Genomic DNA, 21,162 nt, shown 5'->3' with positions numbered 1-21,162 from the left:
CGCTCAAAAACAGCTTTCTGGCATGTAAGCCACACCCTAAGTGTCTGTATGTAACTGCAGCTTGCCAGCTACGTCCTGGCTCTCCCAGCCTGGGTTATACTGCAGGGTGACCCCAACGCTCCCCCAGTCCCAGATCTTCCCTCAGAAATGTATGCCCTGTACTGCTCAGCCCTCTCCTGGACTCTACAAATATATATAAAGTCTGTTATTTCTTTGAGGGAATAATATGTCAGTTCATTACCTTAAATAGTTACCCAGATACTTCAACTTAAACTCACTGGATTAGATAAAACAGCAAAAAAGGTTTAATAACTACAAGGAGATTTTAAGTGAGTACTGTACATGTAATCAGGCATACAAGTCAGAAATGGTTACAAGAAAAATAAAGAGAAAACACTTGCTAATATCTACTTAAGAAACTATCTTAGTTGCAAAGCAAACTTTCTCATCACATGCTCGAGCAGATTACTGACCAAAACTTTCAGGTCAGGACCCCTTCCCCCAAAGTACAATGGCTGTTTCCTTTTGTCTTCTCATGGGCAGGGGGACAGAGAGGGTTGCCTTTTGGTAGTTGTCCCTCCTTTTTATAGTTTCAGTCCCCTTCTTGAAAATAATTTCCATCTGAGACCCAGGAAACCAAGAATATGTGTGGAAGGAAGGATATTCTCTGCTGGGTTTTTTACACCTGTTTGAACTTCCTTTGTTTTCCTTCCCTGCTTGATGACTCTGTTTACTGCTTAAATGCAAATTCAGGCAAACACACATTCCTTCCTTTGTTTAGAGCAGACTTGACTTCTGCCTGGGCAATGCTGTGGGGTTTGGAACATGTGTTAATAACATCATACAAGGGGAATCTTATAACTTCACATAGTGTTGCCACACGTATTTTACCAGGACAATACTGACCAGCAAGCGATGAGTTTTCAAAAGATACCTTACAAGGCATACTTTGTACAAAGTTTACTACAATAGTGTGGAGAGTGTGAATACAAGAGTATATTCCATCACAATCTCCTTTTGTAAATGGATCTGAAGCTGGTTCAGAATTCCCAGATTTTTCGCCCGAGTGGTGCAGAACTTAGTTGTAGGTTGACCTTGTCTGTGCTGAGCAGTGAATTATGCTGACAGTTGATCCTCCTTTCCTCTCCCCAAACAAACATTTGGGGCAGAAAGATCTGTGCACATCACCGTTGGCATACCTGACTAGGGGGCTGCGCATGGGCCACTTTGCTGATCTAGGGGAAGCTTAATTTCTTCTCATCTGTCCAACATATCTGTCCAAATATGAAAGGCGGGTCTATCTCCTACATAGTTTATCCAATACCACTTCAGTGACTCCTTCACTTGCTCTCTCCACTTGTTGGGGTGTGGGAATGAGCAGCGGTGGTTCTGTTGGAGGTCTGAGTCTAGGGCTGTTGTCAATTCCTTTCCATAGAGGAAGGGAAGAAGTGGAGTATCTCTTCTGGCTGCAGTAGCGCTAATAAGGGTGGGGGGGAGGCACTGAGAGTGAAAAGTTTGTCAAGCCAAGAGAAGGTTGAAAGGGCAATGAATTAGAGGAGAGGGTTCCCTCCATTTTAATGTATGTATTTAAAAAGTGATGTTTTTAATTACTATTAGACTGTTAAAAGTGTAAAGTCTAGGCTGATTGTTCTACTAATATTAATGTGTATGTTGTATTGCATTGTGTGTTACAAAATAAACACATTATCCATATGCATTGTCTCGCTTTTTTCTTCAGATTTAAGCTTTATTTTGATCAACATTACAGCCTTCTTGTTGACACTAAATCTTTCTCTCCCTTTCCCCTCTAATGGGTCACTACTAGTGTTTTAAAAAAAAACAAAAAAAAAACCATGCGCGCACACACAAAGACCCACCCTCTTTCTGGGTTGAGAATCTGTGTACTTGAGGGGTGAAAACATTTTCTACTGAAAGTTCTGGATTTATTTATTTATTTTTAAATATCAGTTTCAAACTTTTTTGTTGAAGTACAGTTGGGCAGATTTTACCAATCTAGTATTGAGAGCACTTAGCTAAATTAAATAAAAAAAAATAAAAAAAATCCGATCAAGTTATAATGTTGTGTAATCCAAAACTTCCTAGTGTTTTTCCACTGGGTTTATAACCTCCTAAGTGACTGTCTTGGCCTGGCTTTTTTTAGCTAAAGTCTCATTCTCAGAAATCTGTCTCCCACTCTCCCTCTGCAGTTCTTCCAGACTTTCCTCCTCCTGGATTGTATCATCGGCTAAATTTTGCAGCAAAGACTCTTATACCAACTGGGAAAACTTGGGTGGAGCAGTTTGGCAAGTCATACAGTTGCTTCCTGTTGTTGGACTGAAGGGGCAGTGCCTGCTCTAAATTACCTGCTTGCTGCTTTTGCACAAAATTAAAATCTAAAAATCAACCTTCCTATGTTGTTTCTATTTACACCATTTTATGAACATGCTTCCTTAGTCAGGATCTTGGGTGCTGACCTGAATAGGTGTCTTCATGCATTTAATATTCAGCTACTTATTACATACATATATAAGCTACTGTTAACATGGCCAATTATATCACCAGTCTTTGTGAAGCACAGTAAATTTCCCCCATACTAATTTCCCCCTACTGTTACTCTCACCTTCTTGTCAACTGTTTGAAATGGGCCACTCTTATTACCACTACAAAAGTTATTTTTCCTCCCTTGGTATCCTACTGTTAATTGAATTGTCTTGTTAGACTGACCTCACACTTGGTAAGGCAACTCTCATCTTTTCATGTATTTATACCTGCTCCTGTATTTTCCACTCCATGCATCTGATGAAGTGGGTTCTAGCCCACAAAAGCTTATACCCAAATAAATTGGTTAGTCTCTAAGGTGCCACAAGGACCCCTTGTTGTTTTTGCTGATACAGACTAACACAGCTACCACTCTGAAACCAGTAACTTTTTTTCACATCTAGCCCAAAAATGTGAAACATTCTCTTTAGTGTCTTGTGTTAACTCTATGTAGCCTCTTTTCAGCAAGGTAGGACCTGTGTTCAGGTCCACCTAGCTGCTTGTTGTGTGCTTTTAGGTATAAAGCTGCAATCAGTCAGCCTTATTCCAAGCAATGTTAAGTAGGCTTCAGCTCTGACATTAAATTTTGCATTATTTAACTCTTCATGACATTCCCTCCAAAAAAGAGTGCTTCCCGTGTTCATTCACTCACGGACATATCCTCAGTATGCTGCAAAAAGTGTGGGATTGAAGCAGATTTTTTTTTTTTTTTTGTACTGTTTGGCCCATGTTGAAAACTAGTTTTCCTGTGCTTGGGCAGATGCCTGTTAAGAATGATTAGGCAAATGATAAAAGGCTGTTAAATCTAATTTTGTTTGAGTTAAGCTCTGAAATGAGAAGTTTTTGTTTGGTTTTCTTCTAAATTTATAAAATCGTGGCTTTTATCCCTGGTGTAGTGTGGACCCACCCTTTTCTATTTCCAGACAGAGCACTCTGTACTATTTTAGTTCCTTTGTTTCATTGGACACTGTCCTTGCTGATTCTGAAACACTTGCAGTAAGCTTTTCAGTGTCGATGGCATCTTTACCTTCAATCAGGAATGCCCATTGTATTTAGTTTAAAAAGTTCTCCCCTTAAAAGTAGCATGGCTAAATAAGACTCTGAATGTACTCTTTGTGGTCTATTTTATATCGGGGATGTCACATAATGGCTTTCACAGCCATGATAACCCTCCTGAACCATGGATGCAAAGCTTTATCTTTTATCTTCTATACGAGTCCAGACACTAGATCGACAGGATGATATTTCTTAACTAATCCGGTAAAGAACACTTAGCTCTGAAAACTGAAGCAACATCTCCTTCATGTACCAAGAGTGGACTAGCAGAGCCCGTTAATTTTAAAAACTGTTATACTGACCAGTGGGGTCATGTTTTTTGTGGCAGGTACTTTGACCTTGATAGCACTCGGGGACCTCAGCATCAATGTGGTTAGCTCTGATTCTGATTGGGCATTTTATATTTAGCTGCTGGTCTCCTATAATAGCTTTCAGATGGAGATATTAAAGAACGCATACCCTTGTGCTTCTGTAATCCCCAAAAGAGCACAGGGGAAGGGTGTGAAAGAGAAAAGAGCATTGATAGGTTTCAGCAGGAGTAGAGTTTGGAATCGCCAGCAGCTGGTTGCTGCAATGGAATGCTAAAACTTATTTTTAAAGTAGTGAGATAGCTAGTAAAAACAAAAGGCTCATAAAAATCAGTGGGTAGCTTAATTTAAATGTGCATCCATAGAGAAGTTAAGGAACAGCTAAAAAATGTCCATTTGGGGGGTAAACCTTTCTGATCTTTCTCCTAACAGGTTATAGTATGGTACAGTGGTTTTTAATTGCCATCAAATGGATCAGTCGTCATCAGAACTAAAGCCACCTCCAACTTCATGTATTTTTACTGCTGGCGCAAATTAGCATGCACCCAAAACCTTTCAGGCCTCTCATTATCTCTGACTGGTCATACGTTCAGTGTTTAGTCAGTTCTCAGTCTTCTCCATGTCACTCTTCTCAGTGAGGTATTTCCTGTCGTCATGACAGCTGGTGGAGGACCAGATCTTTGCTCTGAGCCTGGGCTTAGGACTGCACATCAGGAGGGACTTCCTAGCTTTCTCTGCCTCCAGGTGGCACATGCAGCAAACTCCAGGTCACACTTTATAGCAGAGCTTTCTCAGCATTTTTTTTGAAAGATTAAGTAAATTGTCTCAGTTTCTTCCTTAGGAATTTTGAGGAGAAAAACCGTGAAGTAGAACTAAAAGGGGGAAAAAAAACCTGTGGGCTTTGAGGCAGGTCTGAAGGACATCATTAACTCATCTTTCCCCCTCAAATGGCTGGCAGACAGCAGGCTGGAGGAAACCAGCTTTCAGCTTGGATGTGGGCAAAGGTCTGTGCCAAGACAGTTAAGTGGACCACAGTAAAATTGCCTGCCATAGAGTGTGTGGTTGAGGCCTATGCTGAGATGGTAGAGCAGGCCACGTGGAAACTCCATTCACCAAATCTTGACGGCAGGCAAAGTTCCCTTGTAGCAATCCAAAGGAAGAAATTCCTGCTCCCAGCTAGCATATAGGCAAGATCCATGTTAAGATTGTGGAGAGAGCCACAAAACATCCCTCTTCCTGCAAGCTTTTTTTAACTTGCAAGTCCTCAACAGTCATGAAAAGCATCAGCTCCTATGACTATTCTGATGCTAGTGAGTCATTTGTCTCCAATGGCTGAAGCTCACTCATCAGTCTGTGCGTTCAGTCCTCACTCACCTTGGACTCAGGAGCAGGGGGCGTGGTGTAAAATTATGTTAAAATTAACATCCCCTTCCTTGGGAGGAAGATTGACCTACCTTTCCACTTTCAGATTCCAGGGAGATCCCAGAAAGTGGCTACCCTTTTCCTTAGGGAGACCAACAGGATACATACCTGCAGGAAGAAGAACAGGAGTATTTGTGGCACCTTAGAGACTAACAAATTTATTGTAGCATAAGCTTTCGTGGGCTACAGCTCACTTCATCGGATGCAGGGTGTCCTTTCAGTCTCTCTAATATCATGTTTCCCACCCTTCCCTCTTTTTCTCTCAGGGGTTTGGACCAGGGACTGGCGAAGGATATTGCTCAGAAACAGCTGTGAGAGGAACAACACACAGTCTTAAAACCTCTCATAAGAGTCTCTCCTCTAAAAAGGAGAAAACGCTAAAACTCAAGCTTTGAGCAAGATACCGCAGAAGATAAACTTAATCCTTTAAGCACAAATGAGAGTCTGACTTGATAGATACTTATGTCTTGAAATGAAATGCCAAAGCCTGCGCGCGTGCACACCACCGAATCTGAATACAAAAAACCTTGACAACCTTTTTGTGTTGCACAGGGCCCATCAACAGTCATTAAAAACTTCAGAAACATGGTTTTGAGTGAACAAGTGAAGGGACTATTACAGTCCTCAAACTCCAGCATCAAAGTTATCACCCCAGACTGTCTTTGTTTCAAAAGATACTTACTGAGATGGTGTCTGATTAGCCAAACCTTAGTAGACCTCTCTTAAGAGTCTCTCAATCAGCTCCTGGGCTAAGTGGTCTGATGTGTGGATACCTGGCACAATTCTCACTTCGCTTCCAGCCAACAATTACAGCAAATTGATATATGAAGATCTTGGCTCAGATCCAGTGTTTTGTATTTCTTGGGGCTAGTCTACACTGGCAACGCTAAAGCGCTTTAACGTGGCTTGTGTAGTCTTGGCAGAGCGCTGGGAGAGTGCTAAAAACCCCCACCTCCACTGTCTACACTGGCGCTTTACAGCGCTGAAACTTGCTGCGCTCAGGGGGGTGTTTTTTTCACACCCCTGAGCGAGAAATTTGCAGCGCTGTAAAATGCCAGTGTAGACAAGCCTAAAATCATTCTTGATATTAACAGCTACCTGATGTCTGATCCAGAAAAGCTGGTAATCAGAACAGATACCATACTCCGTGTAGGGGGAACATATCTAGACTCCTGTGTGACCTTGGGAGGAGGGGAGATTGTACCCCATAGTACTGACCTTTTAATTTTATAACTGCTCCTTTAAATAGATCTTGCTGTTTTAGTACCTGACTGGTTTTGTTGTTAGGAAATTTCCTTCAGTGAAATACAATTGAAATGTAGTAATAGTTCAGTAAGTGCTCCTCTAAAAGCATTTGGAGTGATAAGTGTCAACCACAGTGCCATGGAGGTATTGTCCTACAGCAGTGGTTCTCAAACATTAGCAACCCAAGGACCCCCATTTTGGTTTAAATTTTTTGGCAGACTCCCAAGTCCCCCCACTCAACCCCAAGCCCTGCCCCCACTCCACCCCTTCCCCCAAGGCTCCACTCACACCCCACCTCTTCCTGCCCCCTCTCCACCCCTGCCTCCATCTTTTTCTGCCCCCTCCCCTGAGCGTGCTCCATCCCCGCTCCTCCTCCTCCCTCCTAGCACCTCCTGCAGCTGTTCCCCGGTATGCAGGAGATGCTGGGGGGGAAGGGGAGGAATTGATCAGAGGGGCCTGCGGAGCCCTGGAATACTCTTGTGGACCCCAGTTTGAGAAACGCTGGCATACAGCATTTAAGAACTTTCCATAAAAAAGTTACAGTAGCCTCTATTTGTTAGAGTATTCTTTTGCGTACATTTTCTATTATGTTTAGTGCGGTAGAGTGAGATGGAGCTAATTTATTCCTATAAACAATACAATGATTTAATCTACCAATTTTCATTGGTTTTCAAATCTATTAAAATTAATTTTGATTTTAAGTGCAAAATGTTGTCATCCTCTTACCCTAGTTCTGTACATACTTTCACCATCACAAGTTTTTATTATTTAAAACAGATGACTTGAGTCAGTTAAAACAGGTGGCCACTGTATAAAGTATGTGCATCAGAACAACTTAGAATTATAGCACAACAGAACATTTGATATGTCAAGGCAGAGGAGGGAACGAGAGAAAGGAAAACAGTATCTGTAAAGTAGAACAGTTAATGCCCCTTATGTATCTCCTCTTCACCAAGTCCAAGCCTAAGTCAAGCCGGGATCCCAGGCTCTAGCCCTATTGCTTTGCGGTGTAGATGCAGCCCCACTGGATTTGTACCCTGGGAGTCTGCCAAAAATATTCTATAATCCTGTTGGTTGACTTTGTCTTCTGGACAGTCAAATTTGGTGGACAGTCAAGTTTTCCTATAGTGCACCACAAAAGGGCTAGAGCAGCCACGTTTTTTGTAGGGCTAGGAACTCTGGGATATGGGTGGTTGGACTTGGGCCTGCATAATGCCGTGTCGATGCTGGAACCCTGGGTTGGGACCCAGGATTCAACAATTCCTTATCTGGGGTTACAAATGAATGTGGACAATAAGCCCTAGGTTAACAAACACAGAGTCTGCTAACTAGAGTTTTACTAACTCCAGGCTTAGATGGCAGGGTAGAGGTACCCTTGCACATTTAAGGCATGAGGTTATTGGGTGGAACCACATACCTTGTGACTGTGGTGAGGTTCTGCCCTGTGTCTGCATATACGCACATGTTGTCATCTGGTGATTCTCATTAAGTGCATTATGAAATGCGATTTTTGTAATACTGAGAGAGACAAGGGTAGGGGGTAATGTCTTTTACTAGACCAACTTCTGTTGGCAAAAGAGACACACTTTTGAGCTCCACACAGCTCTTTGTAATAGCATCAGTTAAAATAACAATTTGGAAACTGGTCAGGTAATTGCTGCTGGAGAAATAGCCGGAAGAGATGCTACTGTTACTAGTACAGCGATGCAAAGTCATGTGTGAGATATATTTTTAATGTTAATGAGTTTGAGAAACCTCTCAAGTGGCAAAACTATTCCAGGTCTCTCCCCAAAGAGAATAAATATTCCACCCTCCCACATATGTGTGCAGTTTTCTAGCCATAATGAAGAAATTAAAAGGGTTCCAGTAGTTCTTACTTCACTATTTAGTACAAAATATTTTCCAAGCTTACAGTATTTGTGGGGAAAGCATGTCACTTTCACCATTTGTGTCATAACATCTTGCTCCCTTCACCGGTGGTAAAATAACAAATATCCAGAGAAATTTATTTTCAATTTATGTAACCGGTACTATTCCAGGAGTCACATGGGGCAGCTCTGTAGTTCACCGCTATCACAGAAGGGTGGGTTGAACAGGAAAGGAAGCAAAGCAGCCTAATCAGAGACACTGTAGATCGTGTGATTTATGCAGGGCAGATTGCCCAGGACTGGGCTGCTGGAAGATCATTTTCTCTGCAGTGTGCAAGTGTGACTTCAGAGCTGCGTGTTTCAAACTAGCCTCCTACAAAAAAAACCTTTTTAAAGATTTTGTAATTATCATGTGTCCCCCCTCCACACAGCTGTCTTCAGCTTGATTTTTTTTTTATGACTTTAAGGGAACGTGGACACTATTACTGTGGCTTGTTACTGAATTACTTTGTATTTTTGAGGTTGTGATGAATATTTGAGTAATAAGTCATAGGAAGAGGGAATATCTGAAGCTGTTCAGACTAACTGGAAAAAGAGAAACCCCAACAATAATCTACATTATTCCACAAGCTTTTTCCCTTGAAATTTGTGTCTGGTGGGGTACCATACAACTCTTTAATCTTCCTATCCAACTGTCAAATTTCTGCTTCTCTTTTGAAAGCGAGGCTTCATCATTTTTCAGGGAGGGGTGAGGTATTTTACACTTCAAGGCTCTTGTTTGCCTGGGCTGACTTCCTCTGCGCTTCCTGCTAATTGGCTCTGTTGGCTATTTCTCATTGTTCCCAATTGATGACTCAGAGAAACAGGAAAGAGATCCCTTGATTAACAAAAGAAAAGACCTACCAACAAACAGGTGCCTCTGTTCTGGCTAAACAGAGGACAAACCATCATTCTGGATTATTTCCTAAGATTCCTATCCACAAGCATGAGGCTTAAGAGGAATGGGTCATACACACTGAGCAGGTAAGAAATACACTACATACATATTTACTCCTTTGACTTTTTGCCATTAAATCTGCACAAAAATCAAACCCTTTTTTTTCTGGTGATAGGACATGTAAAACTGCAACAAAAACCAGTGTTTTATCTTTTAAAAAAACCCAACAAAGGTAGATGTCAGAATATATAACATGCAGCTTGGTTAAATTTTATTTAGCATTTTTAGTCAGCTTTGTTTTAAAGTGTGTGCATCTAGAAGTGGGGTGGGGGAGTGACTCAGAGGGTTGAAGGAAGCTGCTCAGTTAAAGATATGAAGCTTTAGGAAGTCTCTCTTTGGGGAAAGGATGACGTTTAATTTTTTGGCTCTTTTTGTTAGTTATGAGATTAAATTCAGTTTTTAGACTAAATTGCAAGTTGACAATGTTCCCTTTAGAGGGAGCATCATTATTTGAAAAGATTAACCTTTGTTTTGTAGCAAATAAGCGCTGTTTGCTAACAAGCAAAGTTAGAGCTTCAGATACTTCAAACTGCCTGAGTCGCCCTGTCAAATCTGTGTTTTTTAAAAAATATTTTTCTGTTTCAAACAAACAAAAAAAATCTTTCCCCTATTGCTGTGTGGAAGACTCACAAAAACAAGGGGTATTAGAGAGACAAGGTGGGTGAGGTAAAATCTTTTTTGGAGCAACTTCTGTTGGTGCGAGAGACAATCTTTCTGTCTACACAGAGCTCTTCAGGTCTTGAAAATAACACCATGTAAAGGAAACAGAGCTTTAAAGAAAATATTGTTTGTGTTCATCTAACACTTTTAGTGTGTTAGCAGAAAGATTTGCTCCTGATCTTTGCACGCTTTAGTTTGAAAGGCCATGTTCTATTTGTCAGGTGCATTGTCAGACCCGTGGTTTAGACTGCTTTGGAAGGCAAACTGTAAAGGTCAGCATGCTGGAATGTGATATGGTAAATGAGGGCTTTTTGAAAAATTACTTTTTAAAAAAATTAATTTGAGGTTGCTATGTGAAATGACTGCAAACAGCAGGTAGTACCTAGTACACTGAGGTATCTGTTTTCAACTTGGTGCACAGAATGTTGCATGTTTTGTAACTACAAGGGGGACTTGTTCAACCAGATGAGAGTATCCAAAAGTATTCAGTATGTTCAAAGATAACCCCCACAATCTGCAGTTCCATCACCCCACTCAAAATATCCTGAATGACTGGGAGTATCCAGGATGGTGTAAAATTGAATGAATAAATGTTAGTATGGTTATGAAGTATAACTGATATAATGTGAATTAACTTTTGATGTAAAGTCAGTTGATTTGTTTGAATCTAGATATGGAAATAGATACTTAATTTTCATAATGAATAGCTCAATAGCTGTGGGTTAAAATTAAATAAAATGCTGTGTATATCATTTACTGGGGTGGGGATGGCTTGAATTTTGTTGAAAGGTTAACCTTAAAACAATGATACAGTTTGGTTGTAGTTTCCTGTATATACTGTACCCCAAAATGTTTTGAACAGATTATATTTTTAAAACAAAATTAACATAACTTGCAACAGTTTCTGAATTTAGTGAGCAGATACTGACTTCTGTGGAGTTTAGTGTTAAGATTTGACTTGTATGCTAAGTCACATACATTCTGTTTTAATCAGAAATACCCACAAATCTTTCCATTAGGACTATAAACTTCAAAAGTGCATCAGATTTCACTTAAATATAACAAAGGGGAGAATATTCTAACTTCATTACTGTCTGATCCCCAGACATTATTTGCACATGCCAACTTGTTCATTAGAGGTAAATAATAGACTGCATTAAACTCTGCTACAGCTGCTCAGGATGCAATTGTGATATGATTTGTTAATCAAGTTCTAGATCTTATTATTCGGTGCTAAGAAGTGAAACAGATACTTATTCAACCCATTTCTGTCTTCAGCAAGTCACGAGGCAGAATTTTTCTCGTGTATAACATAGTAATTCTTTTCACTTTGGCTTTCTTTTAATATTTTTAATGAATGAATTAAGTTGATGATGTTGGTACAGCAATTCTTAATGTTAAAGTTCAAATCAACAAACATCCAAAGACCTATATAAATACTACATCATAACCCTATTCCCTCTTCTCCAACAGCTGAACTAGAATTTCCATGCCTTGATGATACATGGTTAGTTAATATTGTCTCTGAATTGGTCTGAGGTGTGGGCAGTGGAGATTTGACTTTATGAGGGGACACTGCATTAAGGGACATGCCATTGTACTGTTGCGTGAGCTTATATCATCCCAGAAATCTAGGCACTACTGACTGACCTTGGTATCTTTTTGTGCTGAAACTTCAAACCCAGGTTTGAATCAACTTGGGAACTTGTCTCATGCTATGGATGGTCAGGGGCTGGCTCAACTTGATCGGCTAACACAAGTTAAAATACAACTTGTCCCATCTTTTCTATCCTTCACTGCCTCTTGTTAGAGGTGAAAGGTTTTTAATACCTCTTTAGGAATTTCATACAAACCATCCTAAGCTGTCTAAAACCATGGAGGTGTAGTAAAATAGAGGCCTGGTCTACACAATGGATGCTACAGCAGCAAAAGGGGTTTTTCTATTGCTGTAGTTAATCTACCCCCTCAGGATGCAGTAGCTAGGTTGATGGAAGAATTATTTGGTCGAAGTGCCTGGAATAAGACCTTTAAATGCTATTAAATATAATGTAGTTAAATGATAGCTCCTGCTCCCTCCAGACTTCTCGCATATCCCGCTGCACTTTGTCATTAATTGAGGGCAGAACCATAGCTGTGAACAGGAATCTCTCATAAGTAGCCATAAGCTTGCTTATAAATACAAGGCTCTAGGGTTTTAACTGAACTGGTATTACAGGAGTGTTGTGGACCTGTGTGTGTTTGTAAAAAGTAAAATTGGGGTTATGGGCAGCGGGAGGGCAGATCTTTATGTAGGCAATGAAGTCTAGTTCAGTGAATTTGTCAAAGGATCCTTCCTGAGGACGCTTGCCTGAATTCTGCCAAGAATGAAGCAGAACCTTAGCTGCCTGTATCTTCTTGGCACTTCTGTGAAGTCAGCTTTGCTGTTGAAATGCTGGTTTGCAATATGTTGCCCATATTTCTTTGCATGGCATATTTTCCTTTTACAAATTGTGTGCCTTTGAGGTCATCCGAACTCTGCTTTATTTATTTGCTTAGTGTTGTACTTACTGGCAATGAAAAATGCACCAGTGCATTAACTTATTCTGTTTGCAAGTTCTGTGTTTTTCAGTATCTGTTTTCCCTAATATCCTTTCCATGCTAGTCAGCACCTTTCTTCTTGCACAAGAGGCCTGGGAAATCTCTAGCTTTCTTTATTCTGCCTCTCCTTCCTCCATGTGTATTGTTCACCTGCTTGTTTAATTATAGCAGGATGTAAGACCAGGCATGGTGTGAGGGGTTGGATCACAGAAACCCCCTTGGGAGCTGCCACCCAATGTACCAAGACTACTTCTGCTCCTGTTTTCCCTGCCAGCTCAGGACTCCAGCACCCTGTCTTGCTGAGCTAGACACTCCCGTCTGGCTCCAACACAGACCCAGGGTCTGAATCACTTGTCCCAAAGCTGCAAGTTTACCTGAAAACAGCTTACAGTAGTGTGCTTGTCTTTAGCATTCAGATGCCCAACTCCCAATGAGGTCTAAACCCAGATAAATCCGTTTTACCCTGCATAAAGCTTATGCAGGGCAAACTCATAAATTGTTCGTCCTCTATAACACTGATAGAGAGATATGCACAGTTGTTTGCTCCCCCAGGTATTAATACATACTCTGAGTAAATTACTAAATAAAAAGTGATTTTATTAAATACAGACAGTAAGATTTAAGTGGTTCAAAGTATTAACAGACAGAACAAAGTAAGTCACCAAGTAAAATAAAATAAAATGCGCGAATCTATGTCTAATCAAACTAAATACAGATAAGTTCCTCACCAGTTCCAGAATGCTCCCTTTTACAGGCTAATCTCCTTTTAGCCTGGGTCCAGCAATCTCTCACAACCCCTGTAGTTACTGTCCTTTGTTTCAGTTTCCTTCAAGTATCCTGGGGGGGTGGAGAGGCTCCTTCTTTAGCCAGCTGAAGACAAAATGGAGGGGTCTCCCACAGGTTTAAATAGACTCTCTTGTGGGTGGAGACCCCCCTCCTCCCTCTTATGCAAAGTCCAGCTCCAAGATGGAGTTTTGGAGTCACCTGGGCAAGTCACATGCCCCTGCATGACTCAGTCTTTACAGGCCGACGCCATTGTCCACATGGTATCTTGCATGTCTCCAGGAAGACTTCTCATGTGGATTGGAGCATTCCAAGGCCTGGTCCACACTACCCCCCCACTTCGGACTAAGGTACGCAAATTCAGCGACGTTAATAACGTCGCTGAATTCGAAGTACCTTAGTCCGAACTTACTGCGGGTCCAGACGTGGCAGGAAGGCTCCCCCGTCGATGCCGCGTACTCCTCTCGCCGAGCTGGAGTACCGGCGTCAACGGCGAGCACTTCCGGGATCGATCCGGGATCGATTTATCGCGTCTAAACCAGACGCGATAAATCGATCCCAGAACATCGATTGCCTGCCGCCGGACCCTCCGGTAAGTGTAGATGTACCCCAAGATGCATTGTTCCCCAAGTGTTTCCTGATCAGGTACTTAACCTGGCGAATTCCTTCCTAAAGAAGCTGACCAAATGCCTCACCAAGCTTACTTAGAAATCAAGCAAGCATACAGCCCATATTCTTAACCTCAAGTAGAAAATGATATATATGTACAAATAGGATGAATAGATATAGTAGACCATAACCTTTATGGAGATATGTTACATGGCACAGGCAGCACAAAACCTATTTCAGTTATGTCATACATACATTTATAAACACCCCCCCATAAAGCCTTATGGGGTATGCTGTCACACATGGATGCTGGGAAAAATGACTCCCGACCCACCAAGAGTGAACATATATTCTGAAAATAATGGTGTGTTGGGCTTGCTTAGTCACTGGTGTCCTTAAATCATTAAGGGCTGGTCTACTCACTTTTTTTGTACCACTATCTATAAAGGTGCCAGTATCACTCTCCACGCTATGGGTTAGTACCGTTTTAATTAGTCTACACTTGAAAGACTTTACTGATATAGCTCTACAATACTGTGCCGGCAAAGAGCTTCCAGTGGTGTGGACGCAGTTTATAGCAGCAAATCTGTGTTTTTGCTGGCATTGCATATTCCAGGCATCCCCCTCTCCTCCTCTCCCCCCCCCCCCCCCCGCAGGGCAAAAAGCTGTATCAGCAAAAACACAGTTTTGCTGGCTTAAACTGTGTCTATGCTAGGGGCTTTTGCTGGCACAGCTGTGTTTATCTGCCTCATCACACCCCTGACCAGCATAGCTATTCGGAGAAAAGTTTGCAGTGTAGATGTGGGCTACGTCCGTTTCTAAACTGACATGGTTCCAGAGGTACGAAAACTATGTAGAGTCTTAGGGCTTGTCTAAATAGTGCACTCTGCAATTCATGTGTGGTGGTCCTCCCAAACTCATGGCAATGAAAATCTTGCAGCACATTATATGGTCTATGGTCTATACTTTAAGGCAGACATAGATGGTACAGGGTGAAGATTTTAGATAGCCTATTTCCCAGAAATGAAAAAAATATATATCACAGAAGGGAACTTTCCATTGTTTTTCTGTAGAGAGTGTGCAAGAGCTTGTGGGCTTTCTCATTACAGGAGCGCTGAACTTCTAATCTGTCTTGTGCAATTGGATCATTGCACTAAAAGGGTCGTATTTAGTTATGACAGTTTTATTTTCAGTAGGTCCCAGGTTTGACTTCTTGCTGCTAAGTTAATGTTGGTTGGTTTGTATTATGAGCCCCTGGTAAGAAGAAAAGGAATCCAGGGCGATGCTGCATTGAGCGGGCAGGCAGGATGCAGCCTTGAAAATGCAGTGTTTGCTGTTAACCAGTCAATTAGCACCTCAGTTGCTGATTAACATTCATTTTACTCTCTTGAAAAATCTCTTTATTCAGCCTGCTGCATCAACTGGCTTTGTTGTAAATTCAAACAGCTGAGACATCAGAGCTGCTTTTTCTCTCTCCAGTGCTATATTCTACAAGAACACTTTGATTCCTCTTGTGTTTGGAAATGCTTGTTTGCGCCTTTCAATACAGTATGTGGTCAGAGGTCTCTGATCGTTGGTGGATGCTTTCAGAAGACGAGTGTGTAAGCCAGCATGATCCACAAGCAGCTAAACAAAGCAATGGCTCTGCTTATGTATTTTTCCATTCTATGGTATGCAGCCAAGTTGTCACTTCTCTACCTGTCTTGTTGAGTTTCTGCTTGGTTTAAACTTTTTTTCCTGAAGCGTGTGTTGTTTAACAATCCAGGAATTGTGGATCATCACAAGAATGAGTGCATTGAGAGCCTGTTGATATTTCTATGGAAATGACATTCTACGCTGTGATGCCTTGTTGGAAAGGGCTAAGAGTTGAGTTTGCATAATCAAGAGCCATTAGTTACAAATCAGAAACTTAGAGGCAATGCACTGCTTTTTGGGGGTAGGGCAAAGAAGAGGGAATGGTTAAGAGTAACTTGTGATTAACTGAGTCCTTCTGCCGATGTAAACATTTTGTTGGCCCCCAAAATTAATCTCATCTAGACCCTGCTTAGAAGGTCAGAACTAGGGGTGACAATGAATGTGGCTACTGTAGTCATTTCCCTATACGAGGAAACTTTTTTTGAAGACTTTTAAAGGAAGTGGTTTTAATGGCAAAAAGACATAATGCAATGCCAGCACTGCTCACTGCGTGTTGAGAGACTCAATCTGAAGGGAACCTTGTTTGTTTCCTGATCAGCGATGGCCATTTGTGCCCATTTCATACTTATTAATGGGCTGGAGTTAGCAGAGGTTTGGGGAAGTGCTCTTCCATTTTCAGTACAGTAGCTAATTGTGACCTCAACTCATTATAGTCCAATTACAACTGAATGGTGTAGGTTGTACATAATGCTGCTTAGCTGGCACTAAAATGCTTTTTGAACAGAGCAGTTTTAGATCCAGGGTTAAGCGTGTTTAAGGAGAACCGGGCAGTTGGGCATATACATCCAAATCTATGCAGTTTGAAGAAACTCTGATTGCAGAGTAGGGCTCAGTGAGATCTACCTACATGATCCTAGCATCATTTTTCCCAGCACAGCGAAGCTTCCTTTTCCAAAAAATTGGAATTTTTTCTGTATCGCTATCTTCCCTCGCCTCCCAGTTAGGTGAAAAGAGCCGCGGTGTCGCAGATTATTCTGTGTGTGAACATGTGCACAAAATTCGAAAGGGATTTTGAGTTGGAGGTTATATGTGTTTGCTTAAGGAAAGAAAAGTGTGCATCAGGCCATAGCAAGAAAATGGGGAACGTTAGCATGGAGAGGAGAATTATGGTTTGGAAGCATTGCATCTTTCGTGCTAAAGTGAGCTCTGAAATCCAGCAACTGACACCCCCCCACCACCACTACCCACACACTGCTATGTGCTGCCCCATGACCGGGGCTGTCCCTAGGTGGGTGTGGAGACCCGGGCAGAAGTGATGAATCCATCACTTCCAGGACTGACCACGCCGGCCAATCACACTGGCCCGCGGGGCCCCCTCCAAAGTGCGGGGCCCAAAGCGGTCGACCCGATTCGCCGTACCCAAGGCACGGCTCTACCCATGATTATTATAAAATGTACTGCACAGGCTGTAGACTGTGTGCGTATAGTTGACAACCACCTGAGATTCTTTAAACCTATCATGATTAAGGCTACAATTTTGTCACAGAGGTCACAGAATCTGTGACTTCCAGAGACCTCCGTGACTTCAGCTCGTGGGTGGCGGGGGGGCCCTGAGCCAAGCAGCTCCTGGCTGCCGCGGGGGGACCCCACAGCTCTGATCCCCAATAGGCTTCTGTGAATTTTTCTTTACTGCCCATGACCTGTCCATAACTTTTACTAAAAATATTCGTGACAAAATCTTAGCCTTAAACTCACGATCTATCTCAGGTGGATGAAACTGTTTTCTGGATGCTTGTTTATTTCCCAGTGCATATAATTTTGTGATGTTGGAGTAGCCAAAGACCACAAATCAGTACAGATACCTAGACTTGCTTACTCAAGCCAAATTTATTTAGCTGTTGGCTAAAAACATTGGATGTGTATTTATAAACTTGGGTATAGCCCACATTGGCTCTGGCCTGATTGAATAGCATCTTAACACTTCACAAAATTGAATTGGCTGAAGTAAATCCCCCCCAAAGAAGGGCTAGAAGCTACCACTTATCTCATAATCATAAGTGTTGCTAGGTAGGATTATTATTGACTGGGTTGTAGCAAAAGGAGTCTTCGGGGGCCATAAGGGTATCTGAAGCCAGGAGTGAGGCCTTCAGAATGAGTTAAGGGAGCCAGTGGGAAGAGGTTTGGCGCCATCTGAAGCTGCCTAAAGAGGGCCAGCAAGGGCAAGGGGTTTTGCAGATGGCACAAAGATGGGAAACCTGGTACTAAGACAATGACAGAGAAAGCTATTGGGGATGGAGTTCTAGATTAGGAAACTGACCAGCTAAATCATGAACAAAGTGCACTCCGTTTGGGATTGTGGTGGGATGACTGCAGACAGTCACGTTACTGAAGGGTTGTTTCTTGTTCATAGTTTGGAATGTTTCCACAGTGTATTGGCATTGCTTGTTTACTTGAGAAATGGGCAGCTACCATAACCCAGAAGTGGTTAACATCCCCTTCCAATATATGACATATAAACTTCACGCCCCTTAGGATGAGATTTCACTAGGACTTGCTCTGCAAATTGTAGTGTGGTATTAACAAAACTGTTTGACAATGTAGATTTGAAACTGGGCCGCCTTCATGGTGACTTGGACTGTATATTTTTTAATGATCAAATATTCTTTAATACCCTTTTGATCAGCCAATTATTCAGATCAGCGGAGCATGTAATATAGACTTATACTGTAACATAAGTCTGAAATGGTAATCCTTTAGTGCCAGACTTTGTATAAACCAAATTAAAGATTTTTGTCTGTTAAATGGAAAACTTACTTGTTTTAAAGGCAAACTGTACAGTCTGTTCAAAAATGAAAGGATCAGGACACAAGATGGAAAGATGCTCATCTTTATCTTTAATAGACCTCTTAATCTTGTCGGGCTTTAGTCACTCTCCCCCACCTTTCACTCCCATCCTTTGGGAATATTATAAATCAGTGATCATATTTTACGTGGCTTATTTTTTCTAATGGATGATTAACTGTATACAACCTACCAATAACTCTAACGTATACTTAATTGAAAAAGGTTCTAGAAGCAGAAATTGGGTTCACAGCCACAGCTCACGGTATTCCAGAAATTCTCAAGTCTGTGTTAATGTGTTCTGTCCCTTTTATAATTCCCCCTCCCCCCCCCCCCAGCAAATACTACTTGTCATCTATATTTTAATGCAGAATCTAAACCAATTAAAACGCTCTGATTAGAGCTGGGGTTTTATTTTCAAATAGGTACTTACCATTTCAAGCTTGGTTCAGGATAGGGTGGTGGAGAAAAATTATCACTAAATTCCAGTCTTGACATTTCCAGTTGTTGACTTCACACCGCCTTTAGTAACTTGCACAGTGGAGAGCATTTTGGGGAGCTGGGGAAAGGCTTATAGCCAGGGTAATGCATATCCAAAGGTGGAAGAGTGCCCATTAAAACTGAATATTTAATTTACCTATTGGTGTACACCAGAATTACCAAAGTCCTAAGTTATAATTATCTAAGGAAAGTAGAGGCAGCAGATTAACCCTACTAAGGGCAAGTCTTCACTACCCGCCAGGGATCGATTTATCGCGTCTAGTGTAGACGCGATAAATCGATCCCCGATCGCTCTGCCGTCGACTCTGGAACTCCACCACTGCCAAGAGGCGGAAGCGGAGTTGACGGGGGAGTGGCGGCAGTCAATCCCGCGCCGTGAGGACGCGAGGTAAGTCGATTTAAGATACATCGACTTCAGCTACGCTATTCTCGTAGCTGAAGTTGCGTATCTTAGATCGATTTCCCTCCCAGTATAGACCAGGGCTAAGATTCCTACCTTCTCTCCTATGCCAGTGATCATGAATGCCAAATATAATCACTTGATATGTGAACATTGAACAGACCAAAGACGGTTTATTTACTTCTCTTCAGATGATATAGTAAGACTTTAACTTGTTCAATAGTTTTTCAGTGAATTCAGGTGTTTAACTGAAACAATATAACTCACTTCCTCGCTACTCACACTAGATCTCATGTCTACATTTAGCAGGGATATAAGTTGCAGTGTCTTTGCCTCCTGCTATATTAAAAGATTGAGCTTTGTTGTGATCTATCAAGGCTCTTCTATTAAAGCCACAAAAGGAAAATATAGATGCAAATTCATTAATGATTTCTCTTCTACTTCTCAACCATCCTCTCTTGCCACAGTGCAGGATGCAAATCAGTAATTTCACTCTGCCTCTAGCTCAGCTAAAACAAAGATGTGCTTTTCTTTGTTTTCCCCTGGGGGAGCACTGCAGAAGGGCTTGAAAGAGAGGCTGATGTAGATATAGTGCAGCTGAACAGGTGATGTCTTAGGTGGTCCCCAGCAGGTTTAAGATTTCGATTGCACTGAATTCTGACTCCTTTTCACAGGTGCGTGAATGTTTTATTGCTATGGAGTTGGTTGTATTTCTTAGCCCTGGGCGAGGTGTTAGTTAATTCTCATTTAGTACTTTCACAACCCTGCACCTCTCTCTTGAGGGACTGTGACACTTTGGGGTTTCATCAGACCAGTAGGGCTCTTGTCACCGCCTGTAACCCTGTTGCTTCTGTGCTTTGGCTCTGACACTAGCAACGTGCTCGCCACACAATGGCCTCACTGTGGCTTCCACCAACCTGGCTAATCCCCTTGCAAGCCTTCCAGTCCTGAATCTTCCCCAAATCATCTTCCCTGCAGTGTCCTGCCCCTCTCGCTGGTTACTCACATAAGTTGTTTGCTGCCTCCAAAGAGACAGAGCACACACCAGCCTTTTAGTTTAGCTGAGGACCTCTCCCTTCAGTTTAATACACAGCACTGAGATGGTTCTGTAATTAGACAAGAATAAGTTTATTACCAAAGAACCGATATTTAAGTGGTAATAAGTAAGAACAGAAGACACAGATATGATTACAAGTAAAACAAAACACGCTTTCTGGTGGCTAAAACTTAAATTTCAATAAGTTACAATCTTTGTCAAAACAGGTTTCTCACCTATAGTCCGTTCCAGATTCTCTTGGTTTTCAGGCCAAGAGAATCTACTTTTCATGAGCTTGAAGGGCGCTGCTCCCTCTTTGTCCTCCAGGTGATGGAAGCCAAAATGGCATTCTCTTTCTGTTTATATTTCCCAAAATGTGCAGTATCTGGTTTTTAAGGGCCAGGAAGGCTTCCTGGGGATGCAAGCTCTATCCCAGTCATGATCGTTTAGCGGACTTCCTCCTGCTCATTTAGCTTGATGGCTTTGTTTACCTTCTGTGTAGATGTACTTGTCCTCTGAGGTATTTCCTGGCTCAGTTTAGATTGGAGACACAGAAAAACAGGCAAAGCATTCCTTTTTCTAAGACAGGTTGGGCTTCTGCACTGCTTGCAAAACAACTTTTAAGAACATGTTTCCAGCTGTAGTGAGTCGGTGTGGCTCCCCTCCTGCCCAGAGGAGGGAGCACT

At 41.8% G+C, this 21,162-nt stretch overlaps 1 protein-coding gene across 2 annotated transcripts in view; it reads left to right on the top strand.

The window, feature by feature from the left end:
* MOB2 (MOB kinase activator 2) overlaps positions 1–21,162 on the top strand; it is a 170,488-nt gene that overhangs the window by 75,885 nt on the left and 73,441 nt on the right. The window contains exon 1 of one of the 2 annotated variants that reach the window (XM_024208948.2): positions 9,408–9,460. The exons of the other annotated variant lie outside the window; for it this stretch is intronic. Coding sequence (XP_024064716.1) covers positions 9,423–9,460 — 38 coding nt within the window. The 5' untranslated portion in view covers positions 9,408–9,422. Of the gene's footprint in view, positions 1–9,407; positions 9,461–21,162 lie in introns of those variants that run through there. 2 annotated transcript variants of the gene reach the window in all.

The sequence above is a fragment of the Terrapene carolina genome, unplaced genomic scaffold (assembly GCF_002925995.2).
Source record: "Terrapene carolina triunguis isolate 2854851 unplaced genomic scaffold, T_m_triunguis-2.0 Scaffold171, whole genome shotgun sequence".
Lineage (NCBI taxonomy): Eukaryota > Metazoa > Chordata > Testudines > Emydidae > Terrapene > Terrapene triunguis.
Note: the sequence above shows the minus strand (reverse complement) of the source record. Positions and strands in the feature narration are given on the sequence as shown.